The 22,105-nt window shown below is 43.1% G+C and overlaps 2 protein-coding genes across 14 annotated transcripts in view; one reads left to right on the top strand and one right to left on the bottom strand.

The window, feature by feature from the left end:
* PLCB4 (phospholipase C beta 4) overlaps window positions 1–22,105 on the bottom strand; it is a 665,275-nt gene that overhangs the window by 473,947 nt on the left and 169,223 nt on the right. For all 13 annotated transcript variants that reach the window (XR_014561903.1, XM_083730054.1, XM_083730046.1 and 10 more), the window contains 8 exons: window positions 20,329–20,431; window positions 15,491–15,655; window positions 10,577–10,781; window positions 9,392–9,480; window positions 6,421–6,571; window positions 5,503–5,552; window positions 3,992–4,057; window positions 585–700 (listed from right to left, as the gene is read on the bottom strand). Coding sequence is in view for 12 of the 13 variants with exons in the window: in XM_083730054.1 (XP_083586180.1) it covers window positions 585–700; window positions 3,992–4,057; window positions 5,503–5,552; window positions 6,421–6,571; window positions 9,392–9,480; window positions 10,577–10,781; window positions 15,491–15,655; window positions 20,329–20,431 (945 nt within the window). In the remaining variant the exon portion in view is untranslated. The remainder of the gene's footprint in view (window positions 1–584; window positions 701–3,991; window positions 4,058–5,502; window positions 5,553–6,420; window positions 6,572–9,391; window positions 9,481–10,576; window positions 10,782–15,490; window positions 15,656–20,328; window positions 20,432–22,105) is intronic.
* Window positions 1–22,105, top strand: part of PAK5 (p21 (RAC1) activated kinase 5) — a 264,301-nt gene that overhangs the window by 172,481 nt on the left and 69,715 nt on the right. The window lies entirely within an intron of this gene.

Here is a 22,105-nt window from a genome sequence, read left to right as displayed (position 1 = left end):
TCTGAATTGGAAATTTGTGTTTGTGGATTTGTACATTTAATTCCTCTTGCTGTCGTACAACCACAAAGTTCTAATAGCAAGGCTTTGGGTTTACAAAATTTAAAATGTTTTTACAGAGAATCAAGTGGTTTTGAGTTTCTCTCCTTCCTCCACACAATTATGCAGCTGCAATCTGAAGTGCTACAGCCCAGATTGGCTTGAGCATCTCAGTGACAACTAGGCCTAAAAAAATGGAGGCTGGAGACAAGGAGATGGCACCATTTCTGGAGCCTTCTACTGAAGGCAACTGTTCCATGTCCTCATTGGGGTAGCGCAGCCCTCTAAAAGTTGTAATGACTGTTCTGGGAACAAGCCTTGCATCAATGAGCATCTCAAGGGCCTTATGCTCCAAGCCAAACTGGCATGCCTCATTCTCAGCTTCCAACTTCCCATACCAAACTCCCTACACAGATGTAGCTTAAGCTGCCAATGGAGCAAAAGGATAGAATCATTAATACACTTAGGTATCTAACTTCATCAGGCTCTCCGATGCAGAAGATACATCCTAAAAATGAACAAGCACCAACATTTCCAAAAGACCTTACCCTTTTTTCTTGATTGCCTTCTCGAGGATTTTCTCATAAGCTAACTTTTCTTTGTCGTAATGTGCTACTATTTTGTCAACTTGTGTGCAATGTAACTTCTGCATGACACAGTGTTCCTGCAGCAGGGGGAGAAATGGCATGTTAAGTCTGGAGTTTGGGTTATGTGTGTATCACAGCATATAAATATGAAGGTCAGAAAAAACCCACTCCTGGCTCTAGGTAAAGGTAAAGGTAAAGGGACCCCTGACCATTAGGTCCAGTCATGGCCGACTCTGGGGTTGCTGTGCTCATCTCGCTTTATTGGCCGAGGGAGCCGGCGTACAGCTTCCGGGTCATGTGGCCAGCATGACTAAGCCACTTCTGGCGAACCAGAGCAGCGCACAGAAATGTCATTTACCTTCCCGCTGGAGCGGTACCTATTTATCTACTTGCACTTTGATGTGCTTTCGAACTGCTAGGTTGGCAGGAGCAGGGACCGAGCAACGGGAGCTCACCCCGTTGTGGGGATTTGAACTGCCGACCTTCTGATCATCAAGCCCTAGGCTCTGTGGTTTAGACCACAGCGCCACCTGCGTCCAACTCTTGGTTCTAGGTACTGTTATATTTGATGGTGCTTGGACACTGTATGAATACCTTTACCTTTTATTTCACCAGACATTTGGTCCCATAGCTCCAATGCTCTATTATAATCAGACCTGTTACTAAGCCCATCTATGTGTAAATAACTTCCTCTGTTTAGCCCTGCCCTCATATTCCTTCCCTTTTCCTCTTGTAGTGTGTAAAATGCTGTACACACTGGGAGTACTATATACCAATATCAGTCCATCCATGATTTTTATGCCAAGTATTCCCTGTCTTGTTTTATGTCCCTTTAAAAACCCTCATTGGTTTTGGTTTTTCAACTGAGTTGAATAGGATTCAGAATGCAGCAGTCTGATTGGTCCTAGAACTATAGGGTCCAGAATGCAGCAGTCTGATTGGTTCACAGGAGCCACCCAATCCAGCTCCAGGTGAAAGTGAATCCGCAACCTGATTGGCCTACAGGTGAATCCCAGAATTAGCCAATCACATGGGGTCCATTGTGTAAATAATGTATATAAAGCAGACATTCTGGGGGAACTTCCATTCCTCCTCTTCACCACTACGAGCTAAATAAATAGCATGAAATCCACTCTCGACTCCGAGTATATTTCAGTTTTAGTTGCTGATGTTAGCCAATTTGTACATTTCAGATTGAAGCAGAAATGCAGGACACCATGCTGTTACTTTTGATGTCACTAATTATGAATCAGTTTGCAGTTGCCTCTTCATAACACATCTTTGTATGATAATATGTTGTTGTTGTTTAGTCGTTTAGTCTTGTCCGACTCTTCGTGACCCCATGGACCAGAGCACGCCAGGCACTCCTGTCACATTTCATATAACTTAATCCATGCAGAGTCCTTTACAAAATCTCAAAGGAGAATTTCTCACTCATTTTAATGTGAGAGAAAGTGAATGTTGGCCAACACTTTGAAGTTCAAGTATTAAAATATAAACCTGAATTCCAAAATAAGTTGACAACACTTCTGGGAAACGAATCACACATAGTGCCTATGATTTACGCTAGGAACAAAGCTCAGACATTGCTGTTCCAGAGAGATTTCAAAGAAAAGTGAATCTGAACAGCATCATTAAGCTGTCAGCTTTATCGAGGGATATACATGCTGATTAAGGAACATTAGAGCAACTGCTTAGAGAAAGGAGGAGGATGTAATTTTGACAAAGTTAGACATCCACAGAGAATCCGGACTAAAGGAATACCTGAGATGAAAAAGGATAAAGGGCTGTGCTTTCTGTTTTTCTGTGGGTACTGTAGAATTCAAAAAAAGAATTTGGAAATTTACGGCATGTAATGCCTTAAGAGAGAATATTATGAAAATGATTTACAGGTGGTACATGACCCCAGTCAAGCTTGCAAAAATTTATCATTTGCCCGATAACAAATGTTGGAAATGTAAGGAGACTGGAGGTACTTTCTTTCACCTTTGGTGGATGTGCCCAAGGATTAAGGCTTTTTGGGAAATGATTTATAATGAAATGAAAAAGGTATTTAAGTATACCTTCTTGAAGAAACCAGAGGCCTTTCTCCTGGGCATGGTCGGCCAATTGGTGCCAAAGAAGGATAGAACTTTCTTTTTGTATGCGACAACAGCAGCAAGAATACTTATCGCAAAATATTGGAAGACACAACAACTACCCACTCTGGAAGAATGGCAGATGAAGATGATCGACTATATGGGACTGGCAGAAATGACTGGCAAAATCCGAGACCAGGGAAAAGAGTCAGTGGAAGAAGACTGGAAGAAGTTCAAAGACTATTTACAGAAACATTGCAAAATTAAGGAATGTTAGAGGGATGTTGGAAGGCAGCTAGGTGGCTTTCAGCTGTCATGCTTAAGAGATAGAAATTAAGGATTTGAATTAAGTAAAATATCTAAGGGTGAGGACTTGCTGAACAAATAATTGTGAACTGGAATATAAGAAAGGGTGGTATGAGGTCTAGAAAGTAAGGTAAAAGAAAATATGTAAATGGAATGTATACATGTTCTTCTTTCTTGTTTTTAAATTGTTTTTAACCTTTTGTATTCTTATATTTTTGTATTTCTGCTTTTTCTTCTTTTTCTGTTATTATGTATTAACTTTGAAAATTTAATAAATATTTATATAAAAAAATTTTTAAAAAATGGGAGGGGGCATGTTCTAAAGGTAGAAACTCTTCCTATATTTATTTCCATCCTGATCTCTGCAATTCTCTTTTGGATTTTACAGGACCTCATTTATTTGTGTTTTCTTCCGAATATTATGTGTGAGTTCTTAGGCCATGTTTCTTGCCATATAGTTCTCATGAAGGGATCACAGTATCACCTCAATATAATGCGGGAGGTGTCTGAATGACATCACATCTGGGGGGCGGGGGAACACCACAAATTCCATGTATTCTCTTCTTGCCATCATGTTTGCTTTCTGGAGATTTTCCTTTCCTCGTGGAGGGGGAAAGAACATATTCCAGGAAGGAACACAGATCATGACACTTTATGCTATATAGTACATTTTGTTTGGTTTTTTAAAAGAAAACTTGCAAGTAGGTTTAGCTAGTTCTGAGATGGTGACTGAGCCTCACCTACTTAAAAGTGGTTTAGGTTGAGGGACAGAGGCAATTCACTAGACACATGGAGACCCACAGCTTGAGCTGGGAAATGCTGCTCCATTTAGCTGTTATAATTAACCTTAGTGGGTTATCTGAACCAACAATCTTGCAACTGATCATAACAACCAATCATTTCCCAGCTCTCCCACTCCATCTCTCAAAACAGAAAAGCAGCGCAAAACACTCTATTAAAAACTTGCTTTGAAAATTCCTGTACCTTTGCATGTCTCTTCTTCAAAGCATTGAGCTCTTTTTGCTGTTTTTTCAAATGCTTTATGTATGCCTGCCCCACATTAAAAAAACACAACAAAAAACAAACTTGGATTAATTTCCCTTCGGATGCATCTGAAATCACAAGAATTCAGGGAACAGCACCCAGAAACATTTCTCTTGACTTAAAAGATACGTTATAAATGCATTACCATGTTTAAACATTGGGTAACTGACATACAATACCATGTTGTGTATATTACTGACCAATGTACGGAGGAATCTGAGGTGGAGACCTGGGGGTGGAGACAACTGGCTTGTTCAAGTAGTCCTTGTATGTCTTAGGTAAAGGTAAAGGGACCCCTTACCATTAGGTCCAGTCGTGGCCAACTCTGGGGTTGTGGTGCTCATCTCACTTTACTGGCCGAGGAGCTGGCATTTGTCCGAAGACAGCTTCCAGGTCATGTGGCCAGCATGACTAAGCCACTTCTGGTGAACCAGAGCAGCTGGTTGTTTACCTTCCCGCCGGAGCAATACATATTTATCTACTTGCACTTTGACGTGCTTTCGAACAGCTAGGTTGGCAGGAGCAGGGACCGAGCAACGGGAGCTCACCCCGTCGTGGGGATTCAAACCGCCCACCTTCCGATCAGCAAGTCCTAGGCTCTGTGGTTTAACCCACAGCACCACCTGCATCCCTCCTTGTATGTCTTACCATTTTCCAATTTATAGTACGGTAGAAACCAATCAGGAAAATGCCCAGAGGGAAGGGAAAGAGGAAGGTTTCCTGTTTCTAATAACTCCTAACCCACCCCTGGCCCATGCCAAACTGTGATGAAAGATTGCCTTGGTTTTCTAGGTGCAGAGAAATGCAAAACCCAATAGTGTCTGGTGAGTCTGTGAGCATGGGGCACAATTTTACTCTTGGTTTCTCAACACAGTAGGTTACTGGTGCTTACTTGAAAGGCAGAGGGGTGAATAACTTGGCCCAGTGTAGTGTGGGATGGATTTTTGATACTCCAGAGAGTATCCGTAATGTTAATTGACTTTGGAATTCTAAATGGGTTAAAGAGAAGCCAATGAAAATGTAAAAAAAAACCTCTTGGTTAAGGATCTAATAAGCAAGCAGTCCTGTGGTAGAGAGGCAAGCCTCTTTTTTTGAGAATTATAGGCTTATGATTCATGCTGAGTCTTCCACAAGGTTTCAGTTTTGAGGGCAATTTTACCCCATGGTAAACAATTTAACATACAGTAGTACCTCGGGTTACAAAACCTCAGGTTACAGACTCTGCTAACCCAGAAATAGTACCTTGGGTTAAGAACTTTGCCCTAGGATGAGAACAGAAATCATGTGGTGGTGGCGGCAGCAGCCCCATTAGCTAATGTGGTACCTCAGGTTAAGAATGGTTTCAGGTTACGAACGGACCTCTGGAACGAATTAAGTTCATAACCAGAGGTACCACTGTATTATGTTCCCTAAGCTTTAGAAAATCTTACTAGGTTTTTGCATACACATACCTTCATTTGCTTCAAGTCCTCTATCTTTATTTGAGGAATAAGGTCTATACCTTAAAGAAAGAAAACAAATGCATTGATACCATTTTAATATCAGCAGCAGTAATTTTAATAGCATTTAATTGAGCTATCTAGACTTGCTGAAAAGGTGTGTGGATTACTGTAAAATATGCTTTACACTCCTGCTTAATACGAACTATATTTATTTCTAGTGTTTGTACACCACCCAGGACCAATTAAGTTATTGGGGTGTTTTAGAATTTATTCCAAAGAGGAAAACAATAGAGCTCAGGGTATGAAAAGCACTGAACATGTTTTTTAAAGGAACATTTCTAGGAAAATTAAAAAAGGTGCTCAGTCAGTTACAATGGATCCCAGTACGTTTCTGAGCACAATTCACAGTGTTGGTGCTGACCTTTAAAGCCCTAAACGGCCTCAGTCCAGTATACCTGAAGCAGCGTCTCCACCCCCATCGTTCAGCCCTGACACTGAGGTCCAGCGTCGAGGGCCTTCTGGTGGTTCCTTCACTGCAATAAGTGAGGTTACAGGGAACTAAACAGAGGGCCTTCTCGGTGGTGGCACCCGCCCTGTGGAACGCCCTCCCATCAAATGTCAAGGAAATAAACAACTATCTGACTTTTAGAAGACATCTGAAGGCAGCCCTGTTTTGAGAAGTTTTTAATGTTTGATGTTTTGTCACTTTATTATTATTATTAATAATATTCTGTTGGGCGCCACTAACATAGGAGTTAGGCAAGGCAGGTGTGAAGATCATTCCACAAGTAGGGTGTCGTCACTGAAAATGCTCTCTATTTAAAAACCATCCACCCCACCACATTCTGCTGAAGCACCTTCATTCATTTCTCCAGGAGAAATGGAATATAGCGAGAAATCTTTGAACTCCTTCAGATGTGAGTTTACCTTTCTTAGTTTCCATTCCAGGCCCTACCCCAGAAGTGGTATTTGGTCTAAGTTCGGAACTAGTCTGAGGAGTGACGTTTGCTTTGGGGTTATTAGCTTTGCCTTTCTTGTCGTTCTTTGAGGTATCGTTGGGAACATCGGCTATGTCACTCTGCAAGAAAACAAGGGGTTCTTCTTGTAAAAAGACCACTGACAAATCTGAACTTAAGGATAATATTAGCCAAAGGGAACTGGAAGATGAATGAATGAATCTTTATTTGCGTCAGCCATCGGCCATAGCAATAAAACAACAATACGATATACAAAGAACAGAAAGTCAATTATATAAAATACATTTTAGGGTTTTGAATCAATAGTCAAATAGCGGATCTTATTCTGATTGTCCCAGCTAAAAACCTTGCAACCTTTGCTGTCACCTGCTTGTCTTGATCTGCCAAGAGAAAGGACACTGTGGCAGTGGTTGGGCGACCCGGAATGGACAATAAGAGAGGGGTGATAATCTCATTCCTCAAGTCTTTATAAAGAGTGCAAGCCAGAAGGGCATGCGCCACCAGTTCCAAAGATGTGAAAAGGGCAAGCTTTTTTATTAGGACTAACAGGAGACGAAATACCAAAAGACTATTTATCTATGCGACAACAGCCACAAGAATGCTGCTCACTCCAAAGTGGAAGGAAGAGAAAGTCCCAACCAAAGAAAGAATGAATAACCAAGATGATGGATTATGCCGAAATGATGAAGGTATGACCATGAAGATCAGACACCAAGATGATTAAAAAATTTAGCCAAGAGTGGGGAAAATTTATAGAATACAGTGGTACCTCGGGTTACAAACATTTCAGGTTACATACACTTCAGGTTACAGGCTCTGCTAACCCAGAAATTGTACCTCGGGTTAAGAACTTTGCTTCAGGATGAGAACAGAAATCGTGCTCTGGCAGCGCGGTGGCAATGGGAGGCCCCATTAGCCAAAGTGGTGCTTCAGGTTAAGAACAGTTTCAGGTTAAGAACAGACCTCCAGAATGAATTAAGGCGTGTTCTCCATAACAGAGAGCACGTGTTGCGGTTGGGGAAACAGGCCACCCTGCAGTGACTAGGCAAATTTGGTGAGGAACCCAAGCCTTTAAGTGGTTAACATTGGGTTGCTGGGGAGTTTTGATTGTTGCCAATTTGGAGGAGGGGTCAGAGTCTTTAAATACAGGGGCCAGACGTAGGACGTCCTCTTGGCCATTTTTGCACCGGATCACCCGCCCTCCCTCCCTTTTATAGGGTGGTTTTTTCATATCGCTTGACCTTGCTATGCCTGTCATGGGGTCGTTCGCCTTGGTGCGGGGGCCTGGTAGGAATTTTGCCATCTGGCTGATTGGCTGGTGCCATTTGGTTTTTGCCTACTGCGTAGCAAATCGTCACAACTTGTAAGCTTGGCGGTTAGGCATTGGTTAAATTGGTGCTTGGAGGGGTAAGTGCCTATCCCTTCAAATGATGCGAAGGGAATTCCGTTAAAGGAATCCAGGGCTTGCCATTCTTTTCGTCCTTGTCCCCGGAGCCGGACTTGGACCGTGCAAGCCCCACCGGAACATGAGGGTGAGGAGTGTTGGTCTGATTCCCAGCCTCATTTCTCACCCAATACTTGTTTCCCACGCTGGCTTCCGCTGGTGTCCGGAAGGCCAGCTGGCTTCCGCTGGTGTCCGGAAGGCCAGCTGGCTTCCGCTGGTGTCCGGAAGGCCAGCTCTGTCCCTGAGGGCAAGGACAGATAGTCATAACCAATGCCTAAGCAACCACTCACATTTTTTGTATTTTAATAAAGTTGTGGCCAAAATTATGCCAAAAACCTTAAACAAAAAATCATGTGTGAAGTGTGAATTTTTTGGTGGGTGGCATTGTGGGACTCAACACGCAAGTACTTAACCTAAGGTACCAATGTATCTCAAAGACCACTTAAAAAGGTTAGCAGGATTGTTATAACACTTATAATGCAATATGATTTCAGGTTAAAAGGGAGATAAAATAGACTCGAAAAATGTAATTATATGTAATAGAACAAAAAAGAAAAATGGGAAACCAGGGGTGAGACCAAGTAGTCCCAGATGTATAGAAACTGAAAATGTTTTAAATGTATAAGAAGACCACTCCACTTCCAGGTGGGACGATGTTGCGGTCAGACCACGTGGTCTCCGCATATGGCGGGGGCTGGCCTTAGTTCCTGTGTCATCTGGGAGTCCCCGGCCATGTCACGGCCCCCAGCCAGCCAATCTGGGTGGCCAGGGGATGTGGCTTACCCCCCTTTAAACAGCTGCGTGGCCCATGGCCTGGGGAATCCCCCTTCTGGTTCTGGAAGTGTAGCTGCTAGTATCTATAGGGTAAGTTGTAGCCTCCAGCCCATATCCAAATGGATATTTTTGTGGGCTAAGAGCAAAACTCTTGGTAAAATTGGCAATCAATCAATCAATTTTGGACTGCAAAAGTTGTGTGTGTGTTTTTCACGGTTCCACATCATTTGCATGACATTTAAGCAACAGAGACGCAAACCACTGGCTGTACTGTTGCAATGAAATCCTTAAGAATCTTATATTCCTGCCCAAAGAACAGGGGTAGAAAATATTGTTGTGCACTGGAAATTCCATCATAATATAGTCAACAACTTATTGGTGAAAGCATGAGATCTCCGTTTCAAATGTTAAGCAAGACATTCTCAGTTACCAAAAGTGACCTTACACATTGCTATGCTCTAGTTTAGCATCATGGATATACTGTTACAAAATATAAACAAGCACAATAATGCAATTATTATAAACATTAATGTAAGCCTATACCTCTGGCCAACATATAGTAATGGTGGAGCTTACCTAAATTTAGCAAATAAAAAGTTGGCCAATCTTGTCAGTTATTCTCATCTTTTAAATCTTCCAGGCAGAGAGGCTTTAAGTAAAAAATGCAAATCTTTTTTCATACCCGCAGTTAATTACTACTTACTGTTTCAATTCCCATAGCTCTCATCTGGTCTGCTCTTTTCTCCATGACGGTTAAAAATTTCTTTGGATCTGACAAGGCATCGACAATGTCTAAAAGAAATTTCAAGTAAGTAGTCAAGCTATTTTCCACTTCAGATCCCTTCAGCATTTGCCATGGAATTTCTACAAAGACTCATTTTGTCAGAAACTAACGACCTCTTCATCATGGACTAATCAAGTGGAGAGCCACACTATCCTTGGGAGGAAATGCAAAAGCATATGTCCAATTCTCCCCATGCGAGGAGGGATTGCACCATCATTTTGTATGGCTATAATAACCCAGAGGTGTGTGGGATGTTAAGGGAGGGGTAGAACCTCTAGTGGGGGACACACTGTGCTCCTTCTGGGGATTGTCCACCTTTGGTCTCACCCTGCATTCAGCTCTCACCTGTTAGTGGTGGTTGGCAAGCCAGCAGGAAGAACAGGCACGTTTCACCTTCACTGCAACATTGTCCCACCTGTCCCCACAAGAACTGTACTATTTCCATGCAACTCAATGGAAGCCATTCATTTCTATAGTAGAAAATAATTGGCTTTGCTTGGGGACACCACCGAGGTAGAAACTAAACCTGTTCCGTGCTCTCTAGGTAATCTAGGATTGGTATACAAACCAAACGTCAGTCTCTCAGAATTAATGGGAAAATCTGTGGTCATCACAAATGGGTTCTGGGGATCACACATGGCCTCTATATTAACAGTGCAATTCAAACCATGTCTACCCAGATGTAAATTCTATTGAATTTAATGGGGCCTACTCCGAGGTGAGTGGGATCAAGAATGATGCCTAAAGCATGAGATAGTAGTTGAAGACACAAGCCGTTCCAAGACTATGAGTCTTAGGATGGACCCAAGACTATATATTTGAACAACCATTCAAATGCACAGGATTGGCTGCACCCTAAGCTAGTTGCATTTAAGTTCCATTGATTTCAAGTTAATCATTATTCATTTTTCACATAGATTTCAAAGGGACCTAAATGAAAATAACTTAGTTTGCATCTAATCACAATGTTTTTGCACCCATTGTTTTATGTTAACACTAAGAAATGTTTAGGACCTTTAGGATTGTGAGAAGCCTCTTCAAGTATATTCTTAATCCTTGCATACCCAAACCCTCAGTTTCCATCAACAATTTGATTTTTTTTACCTCCAAAGCCATCAGGCACGTAAGTTTTGAGTACAATGTTGCAGAAGACGGTTGGCAGAGATAATGGTTTATTGCCTTCGTTTCGCAGAGAAATATGTCTGTAACCTGCCTGAAGACCATCCAGAGGCAGGATTCTTTGGCCAATCAGTTTGTTGTTGTCGTCATAAACAGCTATCCTCAAGACTGCAAGGTCTGGCAGAATGACCTAAGAAGTGTGCAAAGTTGGTTATTGATCGTTGCCTGCAATTTGAAGGAATGCAGGAATCCTGTCCATTCTAATGCAGTCATATGAGAGAAGTGCTGCCTGATTTAACCTCTGCAATAATAGGGTCCATACCAGAAGTACATTTCGAGGTGCTGTGTATTAAATTTAAACAAGAGCATACAAACAGTGGGAGTGATGGCCATGAAAAGAGCTTCAAAGCAGAGGAGCTCTCCCACTCCTTGCTGAAATATATATAAGCAATCTAAAAATATCTCAATCTCTTAAAAACACACACATAAAAACACTAAATACAAGATCAGCATTGTCACCACCAAAGGGGACAAAAAAGAGTGAAAAGTTAGGAGGCCTCCATAGGGCCCTAATTAGGGAATAACCACTTCTACACTTTTCACCCTAAGAACTTAGTCAAAGTAAATAGTTCTCTCATCGCCATAACAAATGAAATTTCTCAGTAGGTCCAATCTCTCTCTCTCTCTCTCTCTTGGAGGGGAAGAAGAATTTACTTGAGGATACCCAAGAGCAGTATCATTCAAGGTAGGAGAATTCAATCATTCCACTATATTTTCACAGCACCTTCCTATTAAAGGCTGCATCTGCAGAGGCATCAGAATCAATTCTGGAATGCCTAGAAATGTGTGAAGTGGTTACTTTGCAATCTTCATTTATAGAGGCACTGCCCTGAAAGACTGCAATGTAAGTGGCCCCCTAACGGAGTGTGTTACACTGCTATGTGTGTGAGAGAAACAAGCCCTTTTCTATATATACGCCTCAACAATAGAAATTTCTCAGCCACCTTGCAAAGTTTGATTTGAATAGGCTTTTCTGCTTTTGAGGACTGCTTAAAGAAAGCAAAACGGGTCCTCTATCTTTCAGGTATAGGTCATGTGATCAGTGCACAGCCATCAATGTTCCTGAGAGTTTTGGTGTCTTCTGATGCTAGCCAAGGACACCTGGTAAAGGACTTTCCAATTCTGTAGTTCAGTTGCTTGACCAACTCTATCCATAAACTGTCAATAAGTTCCCCACTCGAAGGACCACTCTGCTTTGTCTACCTGTTGATTGCTCTAGTCAGTCTCTGTCCATTGTCAGAGCCTTGGCAATTCTCCCACTGCAATCGATTCACAAGCTTGTGCGTCTGGTGTCTATCATTGTGTTTATTCTCTTGATTTCTGGTGTTAGTTGGCCCTTAGGCAGCTCAGAATAATTTCACCACAAGGAGAAAATAGACCTAGCCGGTTAGGAACATGTAAGCCGGTTAGGAATATGCTTGCCTGCATATTTGGTTTGGATAATCCAGCAGGAACCACTGCAAAGTCACAGATACGGGGAAAGAATGTGTGGTGTGTGTGGGTGGGTGTGTGGGTGTGGGTGTGTGTGTTCATTAGCAAACAGCATACTGAATAGTCTCCAATCAAGGCTCTACCATCTGCTACTGGGAAAGACCTGCTGTGAGAAGTCTGATGGCTGCTCCTCCACTTCTTGTTCTTAGGATCTTGCAGTAATAATAGGGGCTTCATACTAAACTCTCTCCCACTACCAGTTGAGAATATGACTTCAGCTAGAAACAATTAACGGTGAGGACTCTCTGTACGTGTGCATTCTTATTAAGTTAATAATAACTTATGCTCCATTTGGCTAACTTGCATCAGTATCAGTTGTGAATAGAGAGAAGCTAAATGGAAACAGGTCCATCAGTTTCCCAAACTGGGGTGGAAATTGAAAACAATGTAGTTTTCAGTTGGTTTTGTCATGGCTAAAATGGCCGCTGTTTCTTCAATGCGAATAAAGCTGGGTCAGCATGAGTCAGCAGCCTGCACCAGGTTGTATATATATAGTGAGAAATGTTAGCTGAGCTGGGGTTGGTTGGTTGGTTAGTGAAAGCTGGTTAGTTAGTGTTGGTGTGTACAGTTGGTCAATCGCTTTTGCACAAAGACCTTTAAGAATAAAACTCTGCAAGGATATTCTCGTGGACTCTTTTGTGCCGACAAGGGTCCGAGGACCAAGCTGAGGAGACAAAGGGAGGTCAGAACCCTTTCCTTTTTTTTTTTTTTTTTTTTTTTTTTTGCTTTTTACAAACACTGACAGGTTTCACTGCTAGACTCATGACTTACATGAAGATCCAAATTAAGAAGAGCAAAAGTAGACTAGCATGCCAAATCTTGTTAATTAGCAATCCACAAAAGGAATCCCACCAGCAATGATTCCCTACCCCCAAAAATATTTTGCAATAGCACGTTCAGAATAGGCCCAGGAAGAAAGCAACCTGGTAACTGCCTTTGCGAACCACAATGGAATGAGATTTTATTACATTTATTAAATATATATATATCTTGCCTCTACCTGAAAACGGGCCTCTGGGAGACTTAGCAATAAGTGCAGATTAATGCACAACAAATGTTGAGGCAGCACTGATTAATAAAGGCTTTAGGAGGAAGATAATGGAAAATATCCACTCCACAGGTTTTAGATGCAGTATTTGTCTTATATGATTGAGCCAAATGTCCCATCTCCTGGCCACCTAACTAAGGACAATATTACATTGTATTTATGGCAGTCTGCAATATTGCTTGAAGCCTCCAATGGCCCTATAGGAACAGGCTGTTAGATGGTCCACCTTCAGTGGACTTTTTTTACTGTGACAAAATCAACTATTCAGAAATATCCAACCTAGAATACACGGTTAAATGCAGCAAAACTGATCCAACATAAGCATTGAGAAATACTACTGTACGTTACAACTTACCAATATCTCACAGTGGAATGACAACACAGAGTATGTATTACAACAGCAGTAGCTTTATTTTTTTTATATAGAAACAGGAGGACAATAAAACACAATCCAGACATTACCTGCTAAGAGTTTGCATTAGCTTCATGTTATGGCGAAGCCTAAACCTACTGCCTAGAGCAGTGATGGCCAAACTTGGCCCTCCAGCTGTTTTGGGACTACAATTCCCACCATCCCTGACCACTGGTCCTGTTAGCTAGGGATGATGGGAGTTGTAGTCCCAAAACAGCTAGAGGGCCAGGTTTGGCCATCACTGGCTTAGAGTGTAACTAAGGTGATTTCCCCACTATAGGGCTCTAGTGCTGTGCTTATTTTAAGTCATTTTCCAAACTGTTATAAGACTAATGCTATTTTTTTTTTCTAGAAAAAGAGGTACCAGAACTCACCATGAACACCTCCCTTGTTCTCATAGAATGGCAACAGTGCCTACCGGAGAGGTGCCAGAACTGAGTTCAAGGGAGTTCCGGCTGAAACAAATGCCCTGTACAAGACCAAATATTGGCCATATGTGCAAAACTATTTGCGAAATTTATATTTGGCAGTGTGCAATTAAAGAGGGCATGAAAGGATCCGCCGCTGAAGGAAAGGCAGGTAACCGTTCTGCACTCTCGACAACAGAACAAGTGAAAGGAGAAGAGACATTGTCAAAGACGGCAACCACTAATGCACATACTTTGGATGAAACTCCAGTTGACAAAAATTAAAATAGAATGGGATATAAAAAATTATAGACACCACTGATTACAACTGAGGGTGGATTTACGTGTGTAGTTCTGACAAATCTTTCTTGCAGTACTTTGACAGTTGAAGGATTGCACAGGTGCTCCACCCAAATATTCACCAAACTGAGGCAGATTGAGGTGGGAATGAGGTGGCAGTCCTGAAATGTTAGAATGGACTGTACAATTTCTACCTGCAAGTGGGGGGAGGGGAATGGCTATTTCTGAATGCTCACCTTTATGGTAAAGACCCTGCAAGTGTCTGTGGGGAATCAGCATACCAGTGAGAAGGTTGGAGTCAAACCATTTTCTCTTGATACCATTCACTTGCAGGAAGGTTTTACCTGAGGGAACCTTCAAAAACCACATCTCTCCCCCCCCCCTTCACCCTGATGTGGTATGGACCACTGTACCACCTCAGGAAGATGCCAGCTCATTCAGCCACGTGTTCAGACTAGACCTTGGAGACATCTCAAAAACACATTCCTCAGAAATATTGCTTGTTTCCAGCGCCGCAACGAGAAAGATTGGTAAAACGGCACATATAAAAGCACCCCCAAGAAGCAATCTTTGAAAACGAATTTACCAAATGGTGCCCAGGACATTTTTGGTGGAAAAGAGGAAAATGTACACAATGCACACAGGACGAGGGAGCTAGCCTCAGACGTGGCGGCAGCAGCACCCTCCTGACTTAATCGACGTAATGACATTGACCTTGAGGTTTTTTTGGGATGCAACATCTCACCTGCCCTCTTGGCTGAAGGAACAGTGCAAGATGGCAGCCACTGCCAGGGCAGGGAACAAGTTGTGATCTCCAAGGGATGTAGAGGTTCACCAGCTGGAGCTCATTCTGAGCAGACTGCATACCTGGAACTCAGGCATAGCCCCGAACGAGGTGGGTTCCTCCAAGAGGGAGGAGGAAGCAAGAAGAGGGAAAAGCCAAACAGAAAAATAAAAATCACGAGATAGCTAGAAGAGGTTCTTTCTTAAAAAAAAAGAACACCCTGAGATTAAATCAGCCTTAACCCATGACAAAAAAATAAAAATAAAAATGCATGACTGTGCAGCCTTCTAAACAAAGGGAGTGCATTAGCAAGACTTTATTCTCGGGGGGGGGGGCTTGTTTAGGAAAGTGGTCATTTTGAAGCAAAGAACAAGTGTACTTCTGAAACACTTCATACCTTTCGGAATACAAATGACTCTTCATTGTAAACTGGATTCAAACCATTGTTCATCACCATCCGTGTTCGAAATTCTTTACGTATTGTATCGGTGGGCAGGCCGTACATATCCACTTCTACGTACGTCCCAATTTTTTTGTCTGATAAAAACTGGCCGGATATTACCTTGAAATGAAAGCATAAAGGTTTATTTCTTCTAACATTCAAACCCATTTTTATAGCGTTATAGACTGCTTATTCTTTGAAAAACGCCAAAGTGATGTACAAAAGATTAAAAATGATACAACAGGTAATAAAAAAGAGCCTAAAACAAAGCCATATAAATTCGGGTCGGTTTCTAAAATATAACCAGAAAAATTGTTTAAAGTATTCTCTTTGCAGGTAGTTCAAAGACTGGAGTTGAAAAGAATTCTCCAAGAACTTTAACTGAGGTGGCAGTCCTGTACATATATTTTGGCATTATAGCCTGCCAAATTTACTTCAGAGTAAATGTGCATGTGTTTGAATAGTGCCTTTGACTTTTAATAAAAACAGAGACGATGTAACCCAAAAATATTTGATAAAAACAATTTTTAAAAATATATTACAGAGACAGGGAAAAAAACCTGAAACTATAGAGATTTACAGCACTTCAGTCAGATGAAAATTTTAAAACTATAACGAACTACTACAACTCACTAGACAGGGGATATTTAGTCTGAGTCATACATACAGATATGTATCTACATATATGCAAACTACCTGCCATAGGAACCAACTTCTAGAGGCCCACCGCCCAATATTTTATTCAAGTTGGCACCCCAGCTACCTGTGATTCATTCAGTTATTGTTATGTATTGGGTTTAACACATTTTAAGTTACAAGGCGCGTTCTAACCAATCGTAGAAGCGTTGGTAGATGAATGTTCTAATGGCAAGTAAGCACATGCTCTTTCAACTGCCAACGGTCAGTTCATGCTTGGGATAATTATTGTTGTCAGGGGTTCAGAAGGAGAGACACAGGAGGGGGAGCAAATGGAGAGTGAGGAGGAGGAGTACGAGGGGGGCGCAGGCAGTGACAGTGGCCAGAGTTATTCCACAAGCCTCTCTAGCGAATCGGAGGACTCACAGAAGGGAGCGCCGGTGGCCAGAGCAAGGGAGATTCCAAGGGAGAAACCTCAAGAGGGAGGGGCCAGCGGGGAGTCCCTGAACAGCAGCTGGAGATCAGGGCCAGCGTCTCCACCAGAGCGCAGTGGGGAGGGGGAGTCCCAGGAGTCGGGACCAGTGTCCTCACCACCAGAGGGAGGAGAGGAGTCAGGTTTGGCAACACCCACATCAGGAAGCGGGGAAACGGTCAGAAGGAAAGTCACCGGCTGGGCGCGCGCGCCAAGTTCAAATGTACAGGAGCGCGGCACAGCGGGGAGCCCGGGAAGGGAGCCAGGTCCTAAAGCCCGCCGGAGGGAGGGGCAAGACTCAGGAGGCTCCGCGTCAGAGGAGTCCAGGAAGGAGGGAACCCCAGAGGGCAGAAGGACCCAACGCAGGAAAGAGCAGCGCAAGAGGTGGAGCCGGGCTAGAATCTTAAACTGGTGTGGGTGGAGCAGTGAGTCAGAGGGGACTTAGCCGGTCTAGCGTTAAGACGTGGGCCTGCGCGCCCAGAGCTTGGAAATGGAAACTAAACTTCAATAAAGACTTTTGTATATAATATCCACTGGGCGTTGGTCCTCTGTGAGCTGGGACCTAGCGGCAGTCCTGACAATTGTGTTGTCCAGTCAGTTTGGTTCTTGTGTTCCTATGAGTGAGCTGTTGTCACTGACAAATGTTGACTAAACTTAGTTGAGGAACTTATACTGCCTTGGGCTTCTGACTTTTTCCGAACATTTAACAGTTATGAAATCAATGGATATACTGAGCTAATTGAAGGTAGGCTGGCTATACAGGACTAATTTTAACAGCCTGTTTATGGGGACGAGGGTGGTGCTGTGGTGTAAAACACTGAGCCTTGGGCTTGACAACTGGAAGGTCGGTGGTTCGAAACCCTGTGATGGGGTGAGCTCCCATTGCTCGGTCCCAGCTCCTGTCAACTTAGCAGTTGGAAAGCACGTCAAAGTGCAAATAGATAAATAGGTACTGCTCTGGCGGGAAGGTAAAGGGCGTTTCTGTGCACTGCTCTGCTTTCTCCAGAAGCAGCTTAATTATGCTGGCCACATAAACAGGAAAAACTGCCTGTGGACAAACGTAGGCTCCCTTGGCCAGTACGACAAGATGAGTGCCGCATCCCCAGAGTCGTTCGCAACTGGACTTAACTGGACTTAACTGGACCTTTACCTTTTTAAAATTTTACATACTGTGGGATTTATGATACATTATGGAAGAAATCAACATTCTAACATGCTTCTTTTGGGGATTCTTATATTCTCTGTGAGTATGCACAAGTGCATGTAAGGGAGGTAAAAAAGTTAAGTCCAGTCAAAGGCGACCATGGGGTTGTGGTGTTCATCTCGCTTTCAGGTCGAGGGAGCCAGTGTTTGTCCACAGACAGCTTTCTGGGTCATGTGGCCAGCATGACTTAAACCGCTTCTGGTGCAATGGGACACCGTGACAGAAACCAGAGCGCATGGAAAAACTGTTTACCTTCCTGCCACAGTGGTACCTATTTATCTACTTGCACTGGTGTGCTTTTGAACTGCTAGGTTGGCAGAAGCTGGGGCAAAGCAACGGGAGCTCACCCCATTGCGGGGATTTGAACTGCCGACATTCCGATCGGCAAGTCCAAGCGGCTCAGTGGTTTAGACCACAGCGCCACCCGCATTACGTTCAGTAGTTATTGCTATGAGGTTGCATTTACAACTTTGAAAGCTCCAGGAGTTTGAGAAAATCTAAAACAGCAAAGAAGAAGAGTGGAAAATTAAGACTGCAATTCTTGACACTCTAGGGATTAACCCTCCCTGGGCTTGCTTCTGATTAAACATGCATACCAGGGAATTATTAGATTAATTGTTCTGGCCAGTAAATCAGTTTGCAAAGGCAGCTTGGAGAGTTGACCACGAATAACAGCTTTTTAATTATGATGCCCAATTACTGTCATGTGTGCCTCATTGTAAATGCTCTTTGTGGCATCAGAATGAAGTTTCGCTCAAGAGCTCCAGGATCTGAACTAACGTCTGATGAACATGTAAGCATAATCCCACATCAGAAAAGCCACTTTGATTGGAATGCCACCTTCTCTCTTGTACTATCTGGGTTACAATACCACCCTTGAATCTCTGAGGCAAAGGCTCTGGGACATAGCACATAGTGATCTCCGATCTCAATCTCATGTTATCTGTGGCCCGCCCGATAGCAGTAGGAATTCATTATGGGTACAATTTTCAGATACCTGCATATCTTAGAAATCTGTTTGTACCAACTTATGGGTGTCTCTTTACCAAAGCCAGATTAAATGTATTTCCATCAGAAGTGCTAAATGACTGAGAGGAATCCCTTATCAGAATAGGCTCTGTGTATGCTATCCATTCTGAAGGAAATCAGCCTTGAGTGCTCACTGGAAGGACAGATCGTGAAGCTGAGGCTCCAATACTTTGGCCACCTCATGAGAAAAGAAGACTCCCTGGAAAAGACCCTGATGTTGGGGAAGATGGAGGGCACAAGGAGAAGGGAACAACAGAGGACGAGATGGTTGAATAGTGTTCTTGAAGCTACCAGCATGAGTTTGACCAAACTGCGGGAGGCAGTGGAAGACAGGAGTGCCTGGCGTGCTCTGGTCCATGGGGCCATGAAGATTCGGACACAACTAAATGACTAAACAGCAACAACAATGTTCTCAGGACGTCGACTGTATGAGGCATATCCTACTGCATTGCAGACAATATGAGCAAGCTAGGGATCTATTGATTAAATCTCTTACTGGCAAATCGGCTGGATAAATCTGAAGCCTACTATACTAAATACCTTCTGGACTACAAGTCAAATGATATCAAAGTGGCTGTGGCAAAGTTTCTTTCGGTAGTCATACGTATCAAAGATCATACTTAAGACTAAACAAATATCATCTCGGTCTCCCTCTCCTGGGCGGTTGTCTGTATGAATCTGCATTTTATGCTGAATTTATGTTACGGGTTTTTGGACCACAATAAAGATTATTATTAATCCCACACCCTAGTTGTAACAAACAAAGCCCCAAACAGTTTTCATCTTAGAACTCTGAAAAGGCATTATTTAATGAGATGCATCAGCTTATTACCATCCAGTGGTAATGCTATGTTCACAGTTGCAGAATACATTTGATCTGCTGAGGTTCATAGTTAATGTTATATTAGGTTGGAATCAGAGAATCACAAGAGCCATCCTTCAGAATCCCTAACACCCCCAATAAAACTGCATCCAAGGACCCCCCCCCCCAGAATGTCATGGGATGTGGCGCAATAGGATGCAAGGGGAAGAGATAATTAGGTGGAATCAGGACATGACAGCTTACATGAATGGAAGCCCACTCTCTCACCCAAAACATCACTGTCCGGTTTTGGCCAATTTTGCCTCCCACGTCTAACTGCATTCCATTCTGGAGGTCTCTTGACCCTTAAACGGCTCAGGGCCACAATACCTAAAGGACCACCTCTTTCCATATGAACCTACCCAGACCCTGAGATCATCTTCCGAGGCCCTCTTTCATGTGCCTCCTCCTCGAGGGGTCAGGAGGGTGGCAACACGAGAATGGGCCTTCTCTGCAGCGGCTCCCTGTCTGTGGGATGCTCTCCCCGGGGAAGTCCGTCTGGCCCCTTCATTATACACCTTTAGGCACCAGGCAAAAATGTTCCTTTCCAACCAGGCCTTTGGCTGATCCATTGCAAATGCACCTCCTACCTGCACTGAACAAGTCGCTGCAATCACACCATCGACAGGCGTTTCAGAGAAAGGGTCAAAGGTTCGATCTGGGCGCCGCATAAAATCTGGTTTAAGAAGATACCTTCAAAAAAAAAAAGGCATGTTTTTATAGGTGAAACTTCATATTGCTTTTATATCTTTTTATTATAATTGTTGTTTCTAATTAGTAATAAGCTTTTAAAGTAAGTTTTCAGGATACGCATACAGAGTCTATGAACATTTTATCCCCAGTTTGACCAGGACAGGAATTGAACTTTCCAAAAGGTTAATGACATTTTTAAAGAAGAGGTGCTCTGTGTTGTTCAAATCTATGTGCTCTGGCGCCATATTTTTATCACCTGACTGAATGTATCCAATGGGACTTGGAATTCTTTTCTGATACACACCAAGAGAAAAAGAGTATTGCAAATGATGAAGTACAAAAAAAAGAAGAAGATAAGATTTGTTTAATACTATGTTCCACAAATCCCAAGCGTTCACATTTTCAGCAAGTTTCAGCTGATTAGATTAACTTGCATAAAGAACATGAAATTGAATCTGGCAAGGTCTGGCTAGGAGCAAAAATCCCAGAGGATTTCTTACTGTCATCCATGGAAGAGCCCTATCTGCAAACAAATCCAACCTCACAAATGTACAAAGTCTTCTGCCAATGAGACTTGATTTTAAATAGAGGGTGCAAGATTGATTGGTGAATGAAGCAGCTATGTACCACAGTGGAATTTATATTGCACCAAAGAGCCTATTGCGATTGAGTTTACAGTGGATGCTCGGATTGCGAATGTGATCCGTGCGGGAAGCAAGTTCGCAACCCACAGCGCCGCATCTGCGCACGCACAGGTTGCAACTCGGCGCTTCTGTGCATGCGCAAGTGCCAAAACCCAGAAGTAACCCGTTCTGGTACTTCTGGGTTTGGCGTGGTGTGCAACTCAAAATCGTGCAACCCGAAACATATGTAACCAGAGGTATGACTGTATTTGTAAGACAGTGGCAGCTCAAAACAGCTGCGACTTTTCTGTAACTTCTGGAATTGCATGCAAATATTGTGGGTTGAATCTTACGGTGTTCATCCATTGACAGAAGGCACCATGGTTCAGTGGATGCTTCTAATCCTGTAACAGGAAGACACTTTTCTCTTGATTCCCCCCTCCCCCTGCAGCTTTCTGCAAATCTGCTTCAAAGAGTTGGAAGAGGTGCATGACTGCAGGAAGAAAGAGGGAATAGGGGGGAAATGGCCTTTCTCCCTGTTTGACTGATGGTAGCCTCTGGTTTTTTTTATATGCCTGTTGTCTTTGTCCATGGAGTTTTCTTGGAAGGATACTGGAGTGGCTTGCCGGTTCCTGCTCCAGGTGGATCACGTTTGGTCAAAACTCTCCACTATGACCTGTCCATCTTGGGTGGCCCTGCACAGCATAGCTCATAGCTTCTCTGAGTTATTCAAGCCCCTTTGCCATGGCAAGGCAGACTCTTGATAGTCCCATGGACTGCAAGAAGATCAAACCTCTCAATTCTGAAGGAAATCAGCCCTGAATGCTCACTGGAAGGACAGATCCTGAAGCTGAGGCTCCAATACTTTGGCCACCTCATGAGAAGAGAAGACTCCCTGGAAAAGACCCTGATGTTGGGAAAGATTGAGGGCACAAGGAGAAGGGGGTGACAGAGGACGAGATGGTTGGACAGTGTTCTCGAAGCTACTAACATCAGTTTGACCAAACAGTGGGAGGCAGTGGAAGACAGGAGCACCTGGCGTGCTCTGGTC

This window comes from Podarcis gaigeae (assembly GCF_964106915.1).
Source record: "Podarcis gaigeae genome assembly, chromosome: 3".
Taxonomy (NCBI): domain Eukaryota; kingdom Metazoa; phylum Chordata; class Lepidosauria; order Squamata; family Lacertidae; genus Podarcis; species Podarcis gaigeae.
The sequence above is the reverse complement of the archived record's forward strand: the minus strand, read 5'-3'. Positions and strand labels throughout refer to the sequence as shown.